At 51.1% G+C, this 24,546-nt stretch overlaps 2 protein-coding genes across 2 annotated transcripts in view; one reads left to right on the forward strand and one right to left on the reverse strand.

Moving 5' to 3' along the window:
• The window catches only part of LOC122558013 (ciliogenesis and planar polarity effector 1-like), a 445,779-nt gene extending 424,749 nt beyond the window's left edge, over window positions 1-21,030 (forward strand). Inside the window, exon 4 of the mRNA XM_087975303.1 lies at window positions 20,950-21,030. The gene's annotated coding sequence lies outside the window, so the exon portion shown is untranslated. The remainder of the gene's footprint in view (window positions 1-20,949) is intronic.
• Window positions 1-24,546, reverse strand: part of spef2 (sperm flagellar and cilia associated 2) — an 894,484-nt gene that overhangs the window by 96,405 nt on the left and 773,533 nt on the right. Inside the window, exon 30 of the mRNA XM_087994173.1 lies at window positions 20,933-21,071. Coding sequence (XP_087850299.1) covers window positions 20,933-21,071 — 139 coding nt within the window. The remainder of the gene's footprint in view (window positions 1-20,932; window positions 21,072-24,546) is intronic.

Here is a 24,546-nt window from a genome sequence, read left to right on the forward strand (position 1 = left end):
AGAGAGCACACTGAGTGATCCACCACACACCCAGTTAGAGAGCACACTGAGTGATCGACCACAAACCCAGTTAGAGAGCACACAGACTGATCTAACACACGCCCAGTTAGAGAGCACACTGAGTGATCTACCACACGCCCAGTTAGAGAGTACACTGAGTAACCTACCACACGCCCAGTTAGAGAGCACACTGAGTGATCCACCACATGCACAGTTAGAGAGCACACTGAGTGATCCACCACACACCCAATTAGAGAGCATACTGAGTGATCCAACAGACGCCCAGTTAGAGAGCACACTGAGTGATCCACCACACACCCAGTTAGAGAGCACACAGACTGATCTAACACACGCCCAGTTAGAGAGCACACTGAGTGATCTACCACACGCCCAGTTAGAGAGTACACTGAGTAACCCACCACACGCCCAGATAGAGAGCACACTGAGTGATCCACCACACGCCCAGTTAGAGAGCACACTGAGTGATCCACCACACACCCAATTAGAGAGCACACTGAGTGATCCAACAGACGCCCAGTTAGAGAGCACACTGAGTGATCCACCACACAACCAGTTAGAGAGCACACAGACTGATCTAACACACACCCAGTTAGAGAGCACACTGAGTGATCTACCACACGCCCAGTTAGAGAGCACACTGAGTAATTCACCACACACCCAGTTAGGGAGCACACTGAGTGATCCACTACACGCCAGTTAGAGAGCACACTGAGTGATCCAACAGATGCCCAGTTAGAGAGCACACTGAGTGATCCACCACACGCCAGTTAGAGAGCACACTGAGTGATCCACCACACGCCCAGTTAGAGAGCACACAGACTGATCTAACTCACGCCCAGTTAGAGAGCACACTGAGTAATCTACCACACACCCAGTTGGAGAGCACACTGAGTAATCCACCACACACCCAGTTAGAGAGCACACTGAGTGATCCACCACACACCCAATTAGAGAGCACACTGAGTGATCCAACAGACGCCCAGTTAGAGAGCACACTGAGTGATCCACCACACGCCCAGTTAGAGAGCACACAGACTGATCCACCACACACCCAGTTAGAGAGCACACTGACTAATCCACCATACGCCCAGTTAGAGAGCACACAGACTGATCCACCACACACCCAGTTAGAGAGCACACTGAGTGATCCACCACACACCCAGTTAGAGAGCACACAGACTGATCTACCACACGCCCAGTTAGAGAGCACAGAGTGATCCACCACACACCCAGTTAGAGAGCACACTGAGTGATCCACCACACGCCCAGTTAGAGAGCACACTGAGTGATCCACCACACACCCAGATAGAGAGCACACTGTGTGATCCACCACACGCCCAGTTAGAGAGCACACTGAGTGATCCACCACACACCCAGTTAGAGAGCACACTGAGTGATCCACCACACACCCAGTTAGAGATAACACTGAGTGATCCACCACACGCCCAGTTAGAGAGCACACTCAGTGATCCACCACACACCCAGAGTACACACTGAGTGATCCACCACACACCCAGAGTACACACTGAGTCATCCATCACACACCCAGAATACACACTCAGTGATCCACCACACACCCAGAGTACACACTGAGTGATCCATCACACACCCAGAATACACACTCAGTGATCCACCACACACCCAGAGTACACACTGAGTGATCCATCACACACCCAGAGTACAGACTGAGTGATCCACCACACACCCAGAGTACACACTGAGTGATCTACCACACACCCAGAGTACACACTGAGTGATCCACCACACACCCAGAGTACACACTGAGTGATCCATCACACACCCAGAGTACACACTGAGTAATCCATCACACACCCAGAGTACACACTGAGTGATCCATCACACACCCAGAGTACACACGGAGTGATCCACCACACACCCAGAGTACACACTGAGTGATCCATCACACACCCAGAGTACATACTGAGTGATCCAACACACACCCAGAGTACACACTGAGTGATCCACCACACACCCAGAGTACACACTGAATGATCCATCACACACCCAGAGTACACACTGAGTGATCCACCACACACCCAGCGTACACACTGAGTGACCTACCACACACCCAGAGGACACACTGAGTGATCCACCACACACCCAGAGTAAACACTCAGTGATCCACCACACACCCAGAATACACACTGAGTGATCCACCACACACCCAGAGTACACACTGAGTGATCCATCACACACCTAGATTACACACTCAGTGATCCACCACACACCCAGAGTACACACTGAGTGATCTACCACACACCCAGAGTACACACTGAGTGATCCACCTCACACCCAGAGTACACACTGAGTGATCCACCACACACCCAGAGTACACACTGAGTCATCCATCACACACCCAGAGTACACACTGAGTGAACCATCATACACCCAGAGTACACACTGAGTGATCCACCACACACCCAGAGTACACACTGAGTGGTCCACCACACACCCAGAGTACACACTGAGTGATCCATCATACACCCAGAGTACACACTGAGTGATCCATCACACACCCAGAGTACACACTGAGTGGTCCACCACACACCCAGAGTACACACTGAGTGATCCACCACACACCCAGCGTACACACTGAGTGATCCATCACACACCCACAGTACACACTGAGTGATCCACCACACAACGAGAGGACACACTGAGTGATCCACCACACACCCAGAGTACACACTGAGTGATCCACCACACACCCAGAGTACACACTGAGTAATCCATCATACACCCAGAGTACACACTGAGTGATCCACCACACACCCAGAGTACACACTGAGTGGTCCACCACACACCCAGAGTACACACTGAGTGATCCATCACACACCCAGAGTACACACTGAGTGATCCACCACACACCCAGTGTACACACTGAGTGATCCATCACACACCCACAGTACACACTGAGTGATCCACCACACACCCAGAGGACACACTGAGTGATCCACCACACACCCAGAGTACACACTGAGTGATCCATCACACACACAGAGTACACACTGAGTGATCCACCACACACCCAGAGTACACACTGAGTGATGCATCATACATCCAGAGTACACACTGAGTGATCCACCACACACCCAGAGTACACACTGAGTGATCCATCACACACCCAGATTACACACTGAGTGATCCATCACACACCCAGAGTACACACTGAGTGATCTACCACACACCCAGAGTACACACTGAGTGATCCACCACACATCCAGATAGAGAGCACACTGAGTGATCCACCACACACCCAGTTAGAGAGCACACTGAGTGATCCACCACACGCCCAATTAGAGAGCACACTGAGTGATCCACCACACGCCCAGTTAGAGAGCACACTGAGTAATCCACCACACGCCCAGTTAGAGAGCACACTGAGTGATCCATCACACACCCAGAGTACACGCTGAGTGATCCATCACACACCCAGAATACATACTGAGTGATCCACCACACACCCAGAGTACACACTGAGTGATCCATCACACACCCAGAGTACACACTCAGTGATCCACCACACACCCAGAGTACACACAGAGTGATCCACCACACACCCAGAGTACACACTGAGTGATCGATCACACACCCAGAGTACACAGTGAGTGATCCATCACACACCCAGAGTACACACTGAGTGATCCATCACACACCGAGAATACACACTCAGTGATCCACCACACACCCAGAGTACACACTGAATGATCCATCACACACCCAGAGTACACACTGAGTGATCCACCACACACCCAGAGTACACACTCAGTGATACACCACACACCCAGAGTACACACTGAGTGATCCACCACACACCCAGAGTACACACTGAGTGGTCCACCACACACCCAGAGTACACACTGAGTGATCCATCACACACCCAGAGTACATACTGAGTGATCCAACACACACCCAGAGTACACACTGAGTGATCCATCACACACTCAGAGTACACACTGAGTGATCCATCACACACCCAGAGTACACACTCAGTGATCCATCACACACCCAGAGTACACACGGAGTGATCCACCACACACCCAGAGTACACACTGAGTGATCCATCACACACCCAGAGTACATACTGAGTGATCCAACACACACCCAGAGTACACACTGAGTGATCCACCACACACCCAGAGTACACACTGAATGATCCATCACACACCCAGAGTACACACTGAGTGATCCACCACACACCCAGCGTACACACTGAGTGACCTACCACACACCCAGAGGACACACTGAGTGATCCACCACACACCCAGAGTAAACACTCAGTGATCCACCACACACCCAGAATACACACTGAGTGATCCACCACACACCCAGAGTACACACTGAGTGATCCATCACACACCTAGATTACACACTCAGTGATCCACCACACACCCAGAGTACACACTGAGTGATCTACCACACACCCAGAGTACACACTGAGTGATCCACCTCACACCCAGAGTACACACTGAGTGATCCACCACACACCCAGAGTACACACTGAGTCATCCATCACACACCCAGAGTACACACTGAGTGAACCATCATACACCCAGAGTACACACTGAGTGATCCACCACACACCCAGAGTACACACTGAGTGGTCCACCACACACCCAGAGTACACACTGAGTGATCCATCATACACCCAGAGTACACACTGAGTGATCCATCACACACCCAGAGTACACACTGAGTGGTCCACCACACACCCAGAGTACACACTGAGTGATCCACCACACACCCAGCGTACACACTGAGTGATCCATCACACACCCACAGTACACACTGAGTGATCCACCACACAACGAGAGGACACACTGAGTGATCCACCACACACCCAGAGTACACACTGAGTGATCCACCACACACCCAGAGTACACACTGAGTAATCCATCATACACCCAGAGTACACACTGAGTGATCCACCACACACCCAGAGTACACACTGAGTGGTCCACCACACACCCAGAGTACACACTGAGTGATCCATCACACACCCAGAGTACACACTGAGTGATCCACCACACACCCAGTGTACACACTGAGTGATCCATCACACACCCACAGTACACACTGAGTGATCCACCACACACCCAGAGTACACACTGAGTGATCCATCACACACACAGAGTACACACTGAGTGATCCACCACACACCCAGAGTACACACTGAGTGATGCATCATACACCCAGAGTACACACTGAGTGATCCACCACACACCCAGAGTACACACTGAGTGATCCATCACACACCCAGATTACACACTGAGTGATCCATCACACACCCAGAGTACACACTGAATGATCTACCACACACCCAGAGTACACACTGAGTGATCCACCACACATCCAGATAGAGAGCACACTGAGTGATCCACCACACACCCAGTTAGAGAGCACACTGAGTGATCCACCACACGCCCAATTAGAGAGCACACTGAGTGATCCACCACACGCCCAGTTAGAGAGCACACTGAGTAATCCACCACACGCCCAGTTAGAGAGCACACTGAGTGATCCACCACACGCCCAGTTAGAGAGCACACTGAGTGGTCCACCACACGCCCAATTAGAGAGCACACTGAGTGATCAACCACACACCCAGTTAGAGAGCACACTGAGTGATCCACCAAACACCCAGAATACACACTCAGTGATCCACCACACACCCAGAGTACACACTGAGCGATCCATCACACACCCAGAGTACACACTGAGTGATCCATCACATACCCAGAGTACACACTCAGTGATCCATCACACACCCAGAGTACACACTGAGTGATCCATCTCACACCCAGAGTACACACTGAGTGATCCACCACACACCCAGAGTACACACTCAGTGATCCATCACACACCCAGAATACACACTCAGTGATCCACCACACACCCAGCGTACACACTGAGTGATCCACCACGCACCCAGAATACACACTCAGTGATCCACCACACACCCAGAGTACACACTGAGTGATCCACCACACACCCAGAGTACACACTGAGTCATCCATCACACACCCAGAATACACACTCAGTGATCCACCACACACCCAGAGTACACACTGAGTGATCCACCACACACCCAGAATACACACTCAGTGATCCATCACACACCCAGAGTACACACTGAGTGATCCATCACACACCCAGAGTACACGCTGAGTGATCCATCACACACCGAGAATACACACTGAGTGATCCATCACACACCCAGAGTACACACTGAGCGATCCACCACACACCCAGAGTACACACTGAGTGATCCATCACACACCCAGAGTACAGACTGAGTGATCCACCACACACCCAGAGTACACACTGAGTGATCCACCACACACCCAGAGTACACACTGAGTGATCCATCACACACCCAGAGTACACACTGAGTGATCCATCACACACCCAGAGTACAGACTGAGTGATCCACCACACACCCAGAGTACACACTGAGTGATCTACCACACACCCAGAGTACACACTGAGTGATCCACCACACACCCAGAGTACACACTGAGTGATCCATCACACACCGAGAGTACACACTGAGTAATCCATCACACACCCAGAGTACACACTGAGTGATCCATCACACACCCAGAGTACAGACTGAGTGATCCACCACAGACCCAGAGTACACACTGAGTGATCTACCACACACCCAGAGTACACACTGAGTGATCCAACACACACCCAGAGCACACACTGAGTGATCCATGACACATCCAGAGTACACACTGAGTGATCCATCACACACCCATAGTACACACTGAGTGATCCACCACACACCCAGAGTACACACTGAGTGATCCACCACACACCCAGAGTACACAATGAGTGATCCACCACACACCCAGAGTACACACTGAGTGATCCATCTCACACCCAGAGTACACACTGAGTGATCCACCACACACCCAGAGTACACACTGAGTGATCCATCACACACCCAGAGTACACACTGAGTGATCCATCACACACCGAGAGTACACACACCCAGTTGGAGAGCACACTGAGTGATCCACCACACGCCCAGATAGAGAGCACACTGAGTGATCCACCACACACCCAGTTAGAGAGCACACTGAGTGATCGACCACAAACCCAGTTAGAGAGCACACAGACTGATCTAACACACGCCCAGTTAGAGAGCACACTGAGTGATCTACCACACGCCCAGTTAGAGAGTACACTGAGTAACCTACCACACGCCCAGTTAGAGAGCACACTGAGTGATCCACCACATGCACAGTTAGAGAGCACACTGAGTGATCCACCACACACCCAATTAGAGAGCACACTGAGTGATCCAACAGACGCCCAGTTAGAGAGCACACTGAGTGATCCACCACACACCCAGTTAGAGAGCACACAGACTGATCTAACACACGCCCAGTTAGAGAGCACACTGAGTGATCTACCACACGCCCAGTTAGAGAGTACACTGAGTAACCCACCACACGCCCAGATAGAGAGCACACTGAGTGATCCACCACACGCCCAGTTAGAGAGCACACTGAGTGATCCACCACACACCCAATTAGAGAGCACACTGAGTGATCCAACAGACGCCCAGTTAGAGAGCACACTGAGTGATCCACCACACACCCAGTTAGAGAGCACACAGACTGATCTAACACACACCCAGTTAGAGAGCACACTGAGTAATTCACCACACACCCAGTTAGGGAGCACACTGAGTGATCCACCACACGCCCAGTTAGAGAGCACACTGAGTGATCCAACAGATGCCCAGTTAGAGAGCACACTGAGTGATCCACCACACGCCAGTTAGAGAGCACACTGAGTGATCCAACAGATGCCCAGTTAGAGAGCACACTGAGTGATCCACCACACGCCAGTTAGAGAGCACACTGAGTGATCCACCACACGCCCAGTTAGAGAGCACACAGACTGATCTAACTCACGCCCAGTTAGAGAGCACACTGAGTAATCTACCACACACCCAGTTGGAGAGCACACTGAGTAATCCACCACACACCCAGTTAGAGAGCACACTGAGTGATCCACCACACGAGGAGAAAGTAAGGTCTGCAGATGCTGGAGATCAAAGTTGAAACTTTATTGCTGGAACAGCACAGCAGGTCAGGCAGCATCCAGGGAACAGGAGATTCGACGTTTCGGGCACAGGCCCTTCTTCAGGAATGAGCAGAGAGTGTTCAGCAGGAGAAGATAAAAGGTAGGGAGGAGGGACTTTATCTTCTCCTGCTGAACACTCTCTGCTCATTCCTGAAGAAGGGCCTGTGCCCGAAACGTCGAATCTCCTGTTCCCTGGATGCTGCCTGACCTGCTGTGCTGTTCCAGCAATAAAGTTTCAACTTTGATCCACCACACGCCCAGTTAGAGAGCACACTGAGTGATCCACCACACACCCAGTTAGAGAGCACATTGAGTGATCCACCATACGCCCAGTTGGAGAGCACACTGAGTGATCCACCACACACCCAATTAGAGAGCACACTGAGTGATCCAACAGACGCCCAGTTAGAGAGCACACTGAGTGATCCACCACACGCCCAGTTAGAGAGCACACAGACTGATCCACCACACACCCAGTTAGAGAGCACACTGACTAATCCACCATACGCCCAGTTAGAGAGCACACAGACTGATCCACCACACACCCAGTTAGAGAGCACACTGAGTGATCCACCACACACCCAGTTAGAGAGCACACTGAGTGATCCACCACACACCCAGTTAGAGAGCACACAGACTGATCTACCACACGCCCAGTTAGAGAGCACAGAGTGATCCACCACACACCCAGTTAGAGAGCACACTGAGTGATCCACCACACGCCCAGTTAGAGAGCACACTGAGTGATCCACCACACACCCAGATAGAGAGCACACTGTGTGAACCACCACACGCCCAGTTAGAGAGCACACTGAGTGATCCACCACACACCCAGTTAGAGAGCACACTGAGTGATCCACCACACACCCAGTTAGAGAGAACACTGAGTGATCCACCACACGCCCAGTTAGAGAGCACACTAAGTGATCCACCATACGCCCAGTTAGAGAGTACACTGAGTGATCCACCACACACCCAGTTAGAGAGCACACTGAGTGATCCACCACACGCCCAGTTAGAGAGCACACTGAGTGATCCACCACACACCAGTTAGAGAGCACACTGAGTGATCCACCACACACCCAGAGTACACACTGAGTGTTCCATCTCACACCCAGAGTACACACTGAGTGATCCACCACACACCCAGAGTACACACTCAGTGATCCATCACACACCCAGAATACACACTCAGTGATCCACCACACACCCAGCGTACACACTGAGTGATCCACCACACACCCAGAATACACACTCAGTGATCCACCACACACCCAGAGTACACACTGAGTGATCCACCACACACCCAGAGTACACACTGAGTCATCCATCACACACCCAGAATACACACTCAGTGATCCACCACACACCCAGAGTACACACTGAGTGATCCATCACACACCCAGAATACACACTCAGTGATCCACCACACACCCAGAGTACACACTGAGTGATCCACCACACACCCATAATACACACTCAGTGATCCATCACACACCCAGAGTACACACTGAGTGATCCATCACACACCCAGAGTACACGCTGAGTGATCCATCACACACCGAGAATACACACTGAGTGATCCATCACACACCCAGAGTACACACTGAGCGATCCACCACACACCCAGAGTACACACTGAGTGATCCATCACACACCCAGAGTACACACTGAGTGATCCATCACACACCCAGAGTACAGACTGAGTGATCCACCACACACCCAGAGTACACACTGAGTGATCCACCACACACCCAGAGTACACACTGAGTGGTCCACCAGACACCCAGAGTACACACTGAGTGATCCATCACACACCCAGAGTACATACTGAGTGATCCAACACACACCCAGAGTACACACTGAGTGATCCACCACACACTCAGAGTACACACTGAGTGATCCATCACACACCCAGAGTACACACTCAGTGATCCACCACACACCCAGAGTACACACGGAGTGATCCACCACACACCCAGAGTACACACTGAGTGATCCATCACACACCCAGAGTACATACTGAGTGATCCAACACACACCCAGAGTACACACTGAGTGATCCACCACACACCCAGAGTACACACTGAATGATCCATCACACACCCAGAGTACACACTGAGTGACCTACCACACACCCAGAGGACACACTGAGTGATCCACCACACACCCAGAGTAAACACTGAGTGATCCACCACACACCCAGAATACACACTGAGTGATCCACCACACACCCAGAGTACACACTGAGTGATCCATCACACACACAGAGTACACACTGAGTGATCTACCACACACCCAGAGTACACACTGAGTGATCCACCTCACACCCAGAGTACACACTGAGTGATCCACCACACACCCAGAGTACACACTGAGTGATCCATCACACATCCAGAGTACACACTCAGTGAACTATCATACACCCAGAGTACACACTGAGTGATCCACCACACACCCAGAGTACACACTGAGTGGTCCACCACACACCCAGAGTACACACTGAGTGATCCATCATACACCCAGAGTACACACTGAGTGATCCACCACACACCCAGAGTACACACTGAGTGGTCCACCACACACCCAGCGTACACACTGAGTGATCCATCACACACCCACAGTACACACTGAGTGATCCACCACACACCCAGAGGACACACTGAGTGATCCACCACACACCCAGAGTACACACTGAGTGATCCACCACACACCCAGAGTACACACTGAGTGATGCATCATACACCCAGAGTACACACTGAGTGATCCACCACACACCCAGAGTACACACTGAGTGATCCATCACACACCCAGATTACACACTGAGTGATCTATCACACACCCAGAGTACACACTGAGTGATCTACCACACACCCAGAGTACACACTGAGTGATCCACCACACATCCAGATAGAGAGCACACTGAGTGATCCATCACACACCCAGAGTACACACTGAGTGATCCACCACACACCCAGCGTACACACTGAGTGATCCATCACACACCCACAGTACACACTGAGTGATCCACCACACACCAAGAGGACACACTGAGTGATCCACCACACACCCAGAGTACACACTGAGTGATCCACCACACACCCAGAGTACACACTGAGTGATGCATCATACACCCAGAGTACACACTGAGTGATCCACCACACACCCAGAGTACACACTGAGTGATCCATCACACACCCAGATTACACACTGAGTGATCCATCACACACCCAGAGTATACACTGAGTGATCTACCACACACCCAGAGTACACACTGAGTGATCCACCACACATCCAGATAGAGAGCACACTGAGTGATCCACCACACACCCAGTTAGAGAGCACACTGAGTGATCCACCACACGCCCAATTAGAGAGCACACTGAGTGATCCACCACACGCCCAGTTAGAGAGCACACTGAGTGATCCACCACACGCCCAATTAGAGAGCACACTGAGTGATCAACCACACACCCAGTTAGAGTGCACACTGAGTGATCCACCACACACCCAGAATACACACTCAGTGATCCACCACACACCCAGAGTACACACTGAGCGATCCATCACACACCCAGAGTACACACTGAGTGATCCATCACACACCCAGAGTACACACTGAGTGATCCACCACACACCCAGAGTACACACTCAGTGATCCATCACACACCCAGAATACACACTCAGTGATCCACCACACACCCAGCGTACACACTGAGTGATCCACCACACACCCAGAATACACACTCAGTGATCCACCACACACCCAGAGTACACACTGAGTGATCCACCACACACCCAGAGTACACACTGAGCCATCCATCACACACCCAGAATACACACTCAGTGATCCACCACACACCCAGAGTACACACTGAGTGATCCATCACACACCCAGAATACACACTCAGTGATCCACCACACACCCAGCGTACACACTGAGTGATCCACCACACACCCAGAATACACACTCAGTGATCCACCACACACCCAGAGTACACACTGAGTGATCCACCACACACCCAGAGTACACACTGAGCCATCCATCACACACCCAGAATACACACTCAGTGATCCACCACACACCCAGAGTACACACTGAGTGATCCATCACACACCCAGAATACACACTCAGTGATCCACCACACACCCAGAGTACACACTGAGTGATCCACCACACACCCATAATACACACTCAGTGATCCATCACACACCCAGAGTACACGCTGAGTGATCCATCACACACCGAGAATACACACTGAGTGATCCATCACACACCCAGAGTACACACTGAGCGATCCACCACACACCCAGAGTACACACTGAGTGATCCATCACACACTCAGAGTACACACTGAGTGATCCATCACACACCCAGAGTACAGACAGAGTGATCCACCACACACCCAGAGTACACACTGAGTGATCCACCACACACCCAGAGTACACACTGAGTGATCCATCACACACCCAGAGTACACACTGAGTGATCCATCACACACCCAGAGTACAGACTGAGTGATCCACCACAGACCCAGAGTACACACTGAGTAATCTACCACACACCCAGAGTACACACTGAGTGATCCAACACACACCCAGAGTACACACTGAGTGATCCATCACACACCCAGAGTACACACTGAGTGATCCATCACACACCCATAGTACACACTGAGTGATCCACCACACACCCAGAGTACACACTGAGTGATCCACCACACACCCAGAGTACACAATGAGTGATCCACCACACACCCAGAGTACACACTGAGTGATCCATCTCACACCCAGAGTACACACTGAGGGATCCACCACACACCCAGAGTACACACTGAATGATCCATCACACACCCAGAGTACACACTGAGTGATCCATCACACACCGAGAGTACACACACCCAGCTGGAGAGCACACTGAGTGATCCACCACACGCCCAGATAGAGAGCACACTGAGTGATCCACCACACACCCAGTTAGAGAGCACACTGAGTGATCGACCACAAACCCAGTTAGAGAGCACACAGACTGATCGAACACACGCCCAGTTAGAGAGCACACTGAGTGATCTACCACACGCCCAGTTAGAGAGTACACTGAGTAACCCACCACACGCCCAGTTAGAGAGCACACTGAGTGATCCACCACACACCCAGTTAGAGAGCACACAGACTGATCTAACACACACCCAGTTAGAGAGCACACTGAGTGATCGACCACAAACCCAGTTAGAGAGCACACAGACTGATCTAACACACGCCCAGTTAGAGAGCACACTGAGTGATCTACCACACGCCCAGTTAGAGAGCACACTGAGTGATCCACCACACGCCCAGTTAGAGAGCACACTGAGTGATCCACCACACGCCCAGTTAGAGAGCACACTGAGTGATCCACCACACACCCAATTAGAGAGCACACTGAGTGATCCAACAGACGCCCAGTTAGAGAGCACACTGAGTGATCCACCACACACCCAGTTAGAGAGCACACAGACTGATCTAACACACGCCCAGTTAGAGAGCACACTGAGTGATCTACCACACGCCCAGTTAGAGAGTACACTGAGTAACCCACCACACGCCCAGATAGAGAGCACACTGAGTGATCCACCACACGCCCAGTTAGAGAGCACACTGAGTGATCCACCACACACCCAATTAGAGAGCACACTGAGTGATCCAACAGACGCCCAGTTAGAGAGCACACTGAGTGATCCAACAGACGCCCAGTTAGAGAGCACACTGAGTGATCCAACACACACCCAATTAGAGAGCACACTGAGTGATCCAACAGACGCCCAGTTAGAGAGCACACAGACTGATCTAACACACACCCAGTTAGAGAGCACACTGAGTGATCTACCACACGCCCAGTTAGAGAGCACACTGAGTAATTCACCACACACCCAGTTAGGGAGCACACTGAGTGATCCACCACACGCCCAGTTAGAGAGCACACTGAGTGATCCACCACACGCCCAGTTAGAGAGCACACTGAGTGATCCACCACACGCCCAGTTAGAGAGCACACAGACTGATCTAACTCACGCCCAGTTAGAGAGCACACTGAGTAATCTACCACACACCCAGTTGGAGAGCACACTGAGTAATCCACCACACACCCAGTTAGAGAGCACACTGAGTGATCCACCACACGCCCAGTTAGAGAGCACACTGAGTGATCCACCACACACCCAGTTAGAGAGCACATTGAGTGATCCACCATACGCCCAGTTGGAAAGCACACTGAGTGATCCACCACACACCCAATTAGAGAGCACACTGAGTGATCCAACAGACGCCCAGTTAGAGAGCACACTGAGTGATCCACCACACGCCCAGTTAGAGAGCACACAGACTGATCCACCACACACCCAGTTAGAGAGCACACTGACTAATCCACCATACGCCCAGTTAGAGAGCACACAGACTGATCCACCACACACCCAGTTAGAGAGCACACTGAGTGATCCACCACACACCCAGTTAGAGAGCACACTGAGTGATCCACCACACACCCAGTTAGAGAGCACACAGACTGATCTACCACACGCCCAGTTAGAGAGCACAGAGTGATCCACCACACACCCAGTTAGAGAGCACACTGAGTGATCCACCACATGCCCAGTTAGAGAGCACACTGAGTGATCCACCACACACCCAGATAGAGAGCACACTGTGTGATCCACCACACGCCCAGTTAGAGAGCACACTGAGTGATCCACCACACACCCAGTTAGAGAGCACACTGAGTGATCCACCACACACCCAGTTAGAGAGAACACTGAGTGATCCACCACACGCCCAGTTAGAGAGCACACTGAGTGATCCACCATACGCCCAGTTAGAGAGTACACTGAGTGATCCACCACACACCCAGTTAGAGAGCACACTGAGTGATCCACCACACGCCCAGTTAGAGAGCACACTGAGTGATCCACCACACACCAGTTAGAGAGCACACTGAGTGATCCACCACACACCCAGTTAGAGAGCACACTGAGTGATCCACCACATGCCCAGTTCGAGAGCACACTGAGTGATCCACCACACGCCTAGTTAGAGAGCACACTGAGTGATCCACCACACACTCAGTTAGAGAGCACACAGACTGATCTACCACACACCCAGTTAGAGAGTACACTGAGTGATCCACCACACGCCCAGTTAGAGAGCACACAGACTGATCCACCACACACCCAGTTAGAGAGCACACTGAGTGATCCACCATACGCCCAGTTAGAGAGCACACTGAGTGATCCACCACACGCCCAGTTAGAGAGCACACTGAGTGATCCACCACACACTCAGTTAGAGAGCACACAGACTGATCTACCACACACCCAGTTAGAGAGTACACTGAGTGATCCACCATACGCCCAGTTAGAGAGCACACTGAGTGATCCACCACACACCCAGTTAGAGAGCACACTGAGTGATCCACCACACACCCAGTTAGAGAGCACACTGAGTGATCCACCACACACCCAGTTAGAGAGCACACTGAGTGATCCACCACACACCCAGTTAGAGAGCACACTGAGTGATCCACCACACACCCAATTAGAGAGCACACTGAGTGATCCACCACACGCCCAGTTAGAGAGCACACTGAGTGATCCACCACACACCCAGTTAGAGAGCACACTGAGTGATCCACCACACACCCAATTAGAGAGCACACTGAGTGATCCACCACACGCCCAGTTAGAGAGCACACTGAGTAATCCACCACACACCCAGTTAGAGAGCACACTGAGTGATCCACCACACACCCAATTAGAGAGCACACTGAGTGATCCACCACACGCCCAGTTAGAGAGCACACTGAGTAATCCACCACACACCCAGTTAGAGAGCACACTGAGTGATCCACCACACACCCAGTTAGAGAGCACACTGGGATGTAGCTGGGGTGTGCCATCACACTGACCAACAAGTCCATCCTCCCTCACTGCAGCGCTCCATGCTGTCTCTCTGATGCACAGGACAGATACCCGGCACCTCAAACACCTCCTGGCCCAGAACTACCACAGTTTCAGGTGCTAAAGGATTGGACTGTTCAATCAGTGCAATACATCATCTCCCCCCCATCTTTCCTGCCCACACTGTCCACGTGGTGGACAGAGAGAGAAGGAGAGAGTGGGGAAGAGAGAGGGAGAGAATGGGGAAGAGAGAGGGAGAGGGAGGGGGAGAGAGTCAGAGAGAATGGGGAAGAGCGAGGGAGAGTGTGGGGGAGCGAGAGGGAGAGAGTGGGGAGAGAGAGGGAGAGTGGGGGGAGAGAGACGGAGTGAGTGAGGGAGAGAGAGGGAGAGAGTGGGGAAGAGTGAGGGAGAGAATGGGGGAGAGAGAGGGAGAGAGTGGGGCAGAGAGGGCGAGAGAGTGGGGAAGAGAGAGGGAGAGGGAGGGGGAGAGAGACGGAGAGAGTGGGGGAGAGAGTGGGGAAGACAGAGAGAGAGAGTGGGGGAGAGAGAGGGAGAGAGTTGGGGAGAGAGTGGGGAAGACAGAGGGAGAGAGTGGGGGAGAGAGAGGGAGAGAGTGGGGGAGAGAGAGGGAGAGAGTGGGGGAGAGAGACGGAGAGAGTGGGGGAGAGAGTGGGGAAGAGAGGGCGAAAGAGGGGAATCGAGTGGGAGAGAGTGGAGAAGAGAGGGAGGGAGAGAGGAAGAGAGTGGGGAAGAGAGAGAGAGAGGGGGAGAGACGGAGAGAGTGCGGGAGAGTGAGGGGGAGACGGAGAGAGTGGGGGTGAGAGAGGGAGAGAGTGGGGGAGAGAGAGGGAGAGAGTGGGGGAGAGAGAGGGAGAGAGTGTGGAAGAGAGGGCGAAAGAGGGGAATGGAGTGGGAGAGAGTGGGAAGAGAGGGAGGGAGAGGGGAAGAGAGTGGGAAAAGAGGGAGAGAGAGTGGGGAAGAGAGAGGGAGAGAGTGGGGAAGAGAGAGAGGGAGAGAGTGGGGGAGAGAGAGGGAGAGGGAGGGGAAGAGAGACGGAGAGAGTGGGGGAAAGAGAGGGAGAGAGTGGGGGAGAGAGAGGGAGAGAGTGGGGGAGAGACGGAGAGAGTGGGGGAGAGAGGGGGAGAGAGTGGGGAAGAGAGGGCGAAAGAGGGGAATGGAGTGGGAGAGAGTGGGAAGAGAGGGAGAGAGAGTGGGGAAGAGAGAGGGAGAGAGTGGGGGAGAGAGAGAGAGTGGGGGAGAGTGTCATTCCTGCAGAAGGGCCTGTGCCCGAAACGTGGAATCTCCTGTTCCCTGGATGCTGCCTGACCTGCTGTGCTGTTCCAGCAATAAAGTTTCAACTTTGATCTCCAGCATCTGCGGACCTCACTTTCTCCTCCAGGGAGAGAGAGTGGGGAAGAGAGAGGGAGAGAGTGGGGGAGAGAGAGAGAGTGGGGGAGAGAGAGGGAGAGAGTGGGGGAGTGGGAGGGAGAGAAGAGGAAGAGAGTGGGGGGGAGAGAGGGAGAGAGAGTGGGGGAGAGAGAGGGAGAGAGTGGGGGAGAGAGAGGGAGAGAGTTGGGGAGAGAGTGGGGAAGACAGAGGGAGAGAGTGGGGAAGACAGAGGGAGAGAGTGGGGGAGAGAGAGGGAGAGAGTGGGGGAGAGAGAGGGAGAGAGTGGGGAAGAGAGGGCGAAAGAGGGGAATGGAGTGGGAGAGAGTGGAGAAGAGAGGGAGGGAGAGAGTAAGAGAGTGGGGAAGAGAGGGAGAGAGAGGGGGAGAGAGACGGAGAGAGTGCGGGAGAGGGAGGGGGAGACGGAGAGAGTGGGGGAGAGAGAGGGAGAGAGTGACGGAGAGAGTGGGGGAGAGAGAGGGAGAGAGGGAGAGAGTGGGGGAGAGAGGGAGAGAGAGTGGTGAAGAGAGAGGGAGAGAGTGGGGAAGAGAGAGAGGGAGAGAGTGGTGGAGAGAGAGGGAGAGAGTGGGGGAAAGAGAGGGAGAGAGAGTGGGTGAGAGAGAGGGAGAGAGAGTGGGGGAGAGAGCGAGAGAGAGTGGGGGAGAGAGACGGAGAGAGTGGGGGAGAGTGCGAGAGAGAGTGGGGGAGAGAGGGTGAGCTTGTGAGACATTAAAGGTGGCACTGTCTGGTTATTTGTGGTCAGGGGTGTAGGCAGGAGATTGGAATGAGATCATGAGCTTGTTTGAAGATCCAGTACTGGCATCATGGGCTAAGTGACATCTTTCTGTGCATAACACCTCTATGATTCTGTGATACAGAGGGATTACACAGACTGGCGTTGTTGCCCTTGGAGCAAAGGGGATTGGGTTGAGGGGGGAACACAGACTGGTACAGCACAGGAACAGGCCCTTTGCCGCACTAAGACTGTGCCAACATACAAGAACAGGAAGGCAGATTACTACCTAAATGGAATCAATTTAGGTAAAGGGGCAGTACAGAGAGATCTGGGTGTTCTTGTACACCAGTCAATGAAGGTAAGCAAGCAGGTACAGCAGGTAGTGAAGAAGGCTAATAGCATGCTGGCCTTCATAACAAGAGGGATTGAGTATAGAAGCAAAGAGGTTCTTCTGCAGCTGTACAGGGCCCTGGTGCGACCACACCTGGAGTACTGTGTGCAGATCTGGTCTCCAAATTTGAGGAAAGACATTCTGGCTATTGAGGGAGTGCAGTGTAGGTTCATGAGGATAGAGCTCTCAAGGATAGTGGAATAAAGGGTTATGGAGATAAGGCAGGAACAGGATACTGATTAAGGATGATCAGCCATGATCATATTGAATGGTGGTGCAGGCTCGAAGGGCAGAATGGCCTACTCCTGCACCTATTGTCTATTGTCTTTCTAAAGTGAAAACCTTCTACCTCTGTGTGGTCTCTATTCCTCTCGTCCTTATTCATGTCTCTGTCCAGGTGCCTCTTAAACATTGCGATTGTATCCGTCTCTCCCACCTCCTCTGGCAGCACATTCCAGCCTCTGTGGAAAAAAACTTGCCTCACACATCTCCTTAAACATTCCCCCTTTTACCCTAAACCTATATGCTCTAGTGATTGACAATCGTACCCATGCCTCCCACAACTTCTATCAGATCACCCCCTCAGCTCTGATGTACGAGTGAAAACAAACTGTGTCCAAACTGCCCTCCTAACTAATACCCTCCAAACCAGGCAACATCCTGGCCTCCTCCTGCACCTATTGTCTATTGTCCAAACCATTTCTGTACCCTCTCCAAAGCCTCCACAACCTTCTGATAGTGTAGCGACCAGAACTGCATGCAATATTCCAGGTGCAGCCTAACGAAAATTCGAGAAAGCTGTAGCCTAACTTTTGAGATGTCCTAACTAATGAAGGCCAGCATGCCATATGTCTCGTGACCACCTTGTGCACTCGTGTTGCCACATTCACCTGTCCACCTAGATCCCTCTGAGTGTTGATGCTACTTAAGGGTCCTGCCATTTACTGTATATTTCCCTCTTGCATTAGATCTCCCAAAACATATTGCCTCTCACTTGTCCAGATTAAACTCCATCTGCCGTTTCTCTGGTGAGGGAGGTCGAGACAGAAACCCTCATCACGTTGTTGAAGTATTTATACATACCTGTGTGATGCCAAGGCATACAAGGCTATGGCCAAGTGCTGGATAATGGGATTAGAATAATTAGATGGTTGTTTTTTTACCAGCACAGACTCCAAGGGCCGAAGGGTCTGATGTGTGCTGTAGATCTCTCTGACTGCAGAACTGATTTGATGATGCTGGTGTTGGACTGGGGTGGACAAAGTTAAAAATCACACAACACCAGGTTATAGTCCAAGAGGTTTAATTGGAAGCACTAGCTTTCGGAGCGACGCTTCTTCATCATGTACTCCACAACCACCTGATGAAGGAGCGTCGCTCCGAAAGCTAGTGCTTCCAATTAAACCTCTTGGACTATAACCTGGTGTTGTGTGATTTTTAACACTGTCGAACTGGGCCGTGATAAGTCCTCCAGCTGCAGAACCGAAGCCAGAATCTGCTTCCTCTCCCTAAATGTGCTGTCCTGTGGGATCTGCCTCCATAGGAAATTGTAGCTGGCCACACCGAACTTCCAACGGTTAATCGCTTACCAACCAACAGTTCAGGCAACGGGCCCCAACAATACACCAACATAATTCATGCAGATTGTCTATTTGTAAGTATTGTAATTTAGAATCTTCTGGGGAACCTTTAAATAAAAAACGATTGTTGGTTTACCTCAATGTGAATCAATCCAAGTGAAAGGGTGTTGATGGGTTGTATTAATCAACAGTTCAGTGAGCTCAGTGTGGATGCGCCTGGTGGTTGTGGAATGGTCTCTTTGCAAACAACCTGATTGTGTACACAGGCCTCCTCAACACTTCAACTGAAGGTGTGCCCATTTCTATCTGCACCCTCAATGTTCACTGTGCTGAAGAGCTCAAGTTCTGAGAGGTTTGGAGAGGCAATGGGAGAGAATAAGGGAGGGATGGAACAGGAACTATAAAAGGAGAAAGAGAGAGAGAGAGAGACGGAGTATATTGCAGTCTGGAGGGGAGAGCTGAGAAAGAGGAGGAGGAAAGCTGGGTGGGATGGAGGTGTGGAGAGGGGAGACGTGGGCAGGAGTAATGGGTCTGAAAGGAAGGGGAGATGGTGAGGGATGGAGAGCAAAGGGAGAGGAAGAGGAGGAGAGGGTGGAGGATAGGGACGCAGCAAAGGGACATTGGGGCTATTAAGAGGAGAGGGTGGGATGGGTGTGGAATGAAAGAGAATAGGTGGGGGTTGACGGTTGGAGTGAAAGGGCAGGGAGGGTTCTCACGTCCTGGGCTGTCTCCAGCTGCTGCCAGAACAGGACGATAACTGCAGTACCTTTCCATTTCCTGCAGGAACCGGGCCCCGAGCTGATCCTCCATGATGGTGAAGATTTCTGCTGCTTTGGATTTCAGCTCCTGGACCACAGCCATGGCCTTCAGTTTGATCCGCTCCAGTCGCAGCCTGACAGCTTGTGCTGGAAATACAAGTCAATCACAGCTTACCTTGGGGCAGACAGAAAGCTTACAAAACCTGGAGCAAGATGAGGCCATTCAGCCCTTCGAGTCTGCTCCAACATTCAATGGGATTACAGCTGATCTCCTACTTCAGCATCAGTTTCCTGCTCTGTCCCCATACCCCATAATGTCTTCAATATATAGAAATCTATCTACCTCAATCTTGGACATACTCAATGATTGGTCACTGCTAAAAATCACACAACACCAGGTGAAAGTCCAACAGGTTTATTTGGAAGCACTGCTCCTTAATCAGGGGTTGTGGAATATAAGATTGTAAGACACAGAATTTATAGCAAAAGATTACAATGTCATGAAACTGAAATGATATATTGAACAAACCTAGATTGCTAAGTCTTTCATCTTTTAGAATGGATTGCAGGTTTCGTTTCATTAATATGTAAATCCCAGAATTCCGTTTAAGTCACATTATCAAGATAACTTAAGGTTTTATAACCAAAGGTGACATCCTAGCTCAGACAATGCATTAAAGGTGTGAGGTTGGAGTCTGTCTGTATCCCAGCCTTGAGTCAGACTGAGTCTATTTCCAAAGTGGAATTTACAAAATATTACATGGATTGACTGCCTGCAGATTGTGTGCTTTTTGAGCAAAATAGAATGTGTCTGCAAATATAATTCTGGAAATACAAATTCACCGTGTAGACTTATATGTGTGTGTGTGCATGAGAGAGAGAGAGTGTGTGTGTGCATGTGAGTGTGAGTCCAGAGAGAAGGTGTGTTTGCATGAGTGTGATGGGATACAAACCTGTGAGAGGGTTTGTGCATGGATGTGAATGTGGGCAGTGCACGTGTGTGTGTGTATGAGAGAGGGTCTGCATGAGTGTGTGAGTATGTAAGAGTGTGTGTGCATCTGTGTGAGTGTGTGTGAGAGTGTGTAGTGCAGTGGGGTCACCTGTATTGTGACATGAACCGAAAGACCTGATTGAGGCCATCCCCATGCGTACTGAACTTGGCTATCACCCTCTGCTTGACCACTCTGTGTTGTTGCCTGTCCTGAAGTCTACCTTGGAGGATGGTCACCCAAAGATCTGAGGCCAAAGGTCCTGGACCACTGAAGTGTTCTCCAACTGGGACAGGACACTCCTGTCTGGTGATTGTTGTGCGGTGCCCATTCATCCATTGCCGTAGCCTCTGCTCGGTCTCACCAATGTACCATGCCTCAGGGCATCCTTGCCTGCAGCGTATGAGATAGACAACGTTGGCTGAGTCACATGGGTACCTGCCACGTCCATGATGGGTGGTGTCCCCACGTGTAATGGTGGTACCTGTATCGACACTCTGACACGTCTTGCAGCACCTACCTTGACAGGGTTGTACAGTGTTGTGGTCGATGTTGTCCTGAAGGCTGGTCAGTTTGCTGTGAACAATGGTCTGAGGTTTGGTGGTTGTTTAAAGGCAAGCAGTGGAGGTGTGGGGAAGGTCTTGGTGAGGTGTTCAATGTTCTGTAGGCTGCGAAGAACATGGCGCAGTTTTTCAGCTCCTGGGAAATACTGAACAACGAAGGGTACCCTGTCGGTTGCAGCACGTGTCTGTCTCCTGAGGAGGTCATTACGGTTCCTTGCTGTGGCAGGTCGGAACTGGCGGTCGAGGATTTGGGCATTGTACCCCGTTCTTATGAGGGCATCCCTGAGTACTTTCAGGTGTCCATCACATTCCTCCTCATCTGAGCAGATCCGGTGTATGCGTAGGGCTTGTCCATAGGGAATGGCTGTTTTAATGTGTTTTGGGTGGAAGCTGGAGAAGTGTAGCATTGTGAGGTTATCTGTGGGTTTGCGGTAGAGTGTGGTGCTGAGGTGCCCATCCTTGATGGAGACACACGTGTCCAAGAATGAGACAGATAGGTGAGAGTGAGTTTGATGGTGGGATGAAACTTGTTGATGGCGTGTAGTTTTATCAGTGACTCCTCACCATGGGTCCAGAGGAAGAAAATGTCGTCAATGTACCTGGTGTACAATGTCGGTTGGAGATCCTGCATAGAGAAGAAATCTTGTTCGAACCTGTGCATAAAAATGTTGGCATATTGGAGTGCACATTTGGTCCCCATGGCTGTTCCGTGTGTCTGGATGAAGAACTGGTTGTCAAAGGTGAAGACGTTATGATCGAGGATAAAGCGGATGAGTTGTAGGATGGTGTTTGGAGACTGGCAGTTGTTGGTGTTGAGTACTGAGGCTATTGCTGCGATGCTGTCATTGTGGGGGATGCTGGTGTAGAGTGCGGAAACGTCCATTGTGACGAGGAATGTTCCTGGTTCGACTGGTCCGTGGGTGCTGAGTTTCTGTAAGAAATCCGTAGTACCGCGACAGAAGCTGGGGATCCCCTGTACAATAGGTTTCAAGATGCCTTCCACATAGCCAGAGAGATTCTCACATAGGGTCCCATTGCCCGACACGATGGGACGTCCCGGTGTGTTGGCTTTGTGTACCTTTGGAAGGCAGCAGAGGTCGCCTACACGAGAAGTACGTGGGATGAGGGCGCGTAGGGAACTCTGAAGGGCTGGATCCAAAGTCCTGATCAATGTGTTTAATTCTCGGGTGTGTTCTTTGGTCGGATCAGCTGGTAGTTGCCTGTAGTGTTCCTGGTTGTTCAGTTGTCGGTCCACTTCCTTGCAGTAATCTGTTCTATTCTGAATGACATTGGCTCCTCCTTTATCTGCTGGTTTGATGACAATGTTGTGATTGGTTTTGAGAGCATGGATGGCGTTGCATTTTTAGCTCAAAAAATGCACAATCTGCAGGCAGTCAATCCATGTAATATTTTGTAAATTCCACTGTGGAAATAGAGCCAGTCTGACTCAAGGTTGGGATACAGACAGACTCGAACCTCACACCTTTAATGCATTGTCTAAGCTGAGATGTCATCTTGTATTTTAATAAAACTTAAGTTATCTCAAGAATGTGACTTAAAAGAAGTTCTGGGATTTACATATTAATGAAGCGAAACCTGCATCCCATCCTAAAAGATGAAAGACTTAACAACAATCTATGTTTTTTCAGTATGTCATTTCAGTTGCATGTCACTGTAATCTTTCGCTATCAATTCTGAGTCTTATGATCCTGTTCCACAGTGACCCGATGTGCTTTCAAATAAACCTGTTGGACTATAAACCTGTGTGATATTTAACACTGCCCACCCCAGTCCAACACCAGCTCCCCCACATCATATTAGAGATAATGCAGAGCAGGGCTGAGGGGTGGCAGATGGAGTTCAACCCTGTCAAGTGTGAGGTTGTCCACTTTGGAAGGACAAATAAGAATGCGGAATACAGGATTAACGGTAGGGTTCTTAGTAAGGTGGAGGAGCAGAGGGACCTTGGGGTCTATGTTCATAGATCTTTGAAAGTTGCCACTCAGGTGGATAGAGCTTGTAAGAAGGCCTATGGTGTATTAGCGTTCATTAGCAGAGGGATTGAATTCA

This window comes from Chiloscyllium plagiosum, unplaced genomic scaffold, assembly GCF_037043375.1.
Source record: "Chiloscyllium plagiosum isolate Xiang-an unplaced genomic scaffold, Cpla_swu_hap1 HiC_scaffold_2, whole genome shotgun sequence".
Taxonomy (NCBI): domain Eukaryota; kingdom Metazoa; phylum Chordata; class Chondrichthyes; order Orectolobiformes; family Hemiscylliidae; genus Chiloscyllium; species Chiloscyllium plagiosum.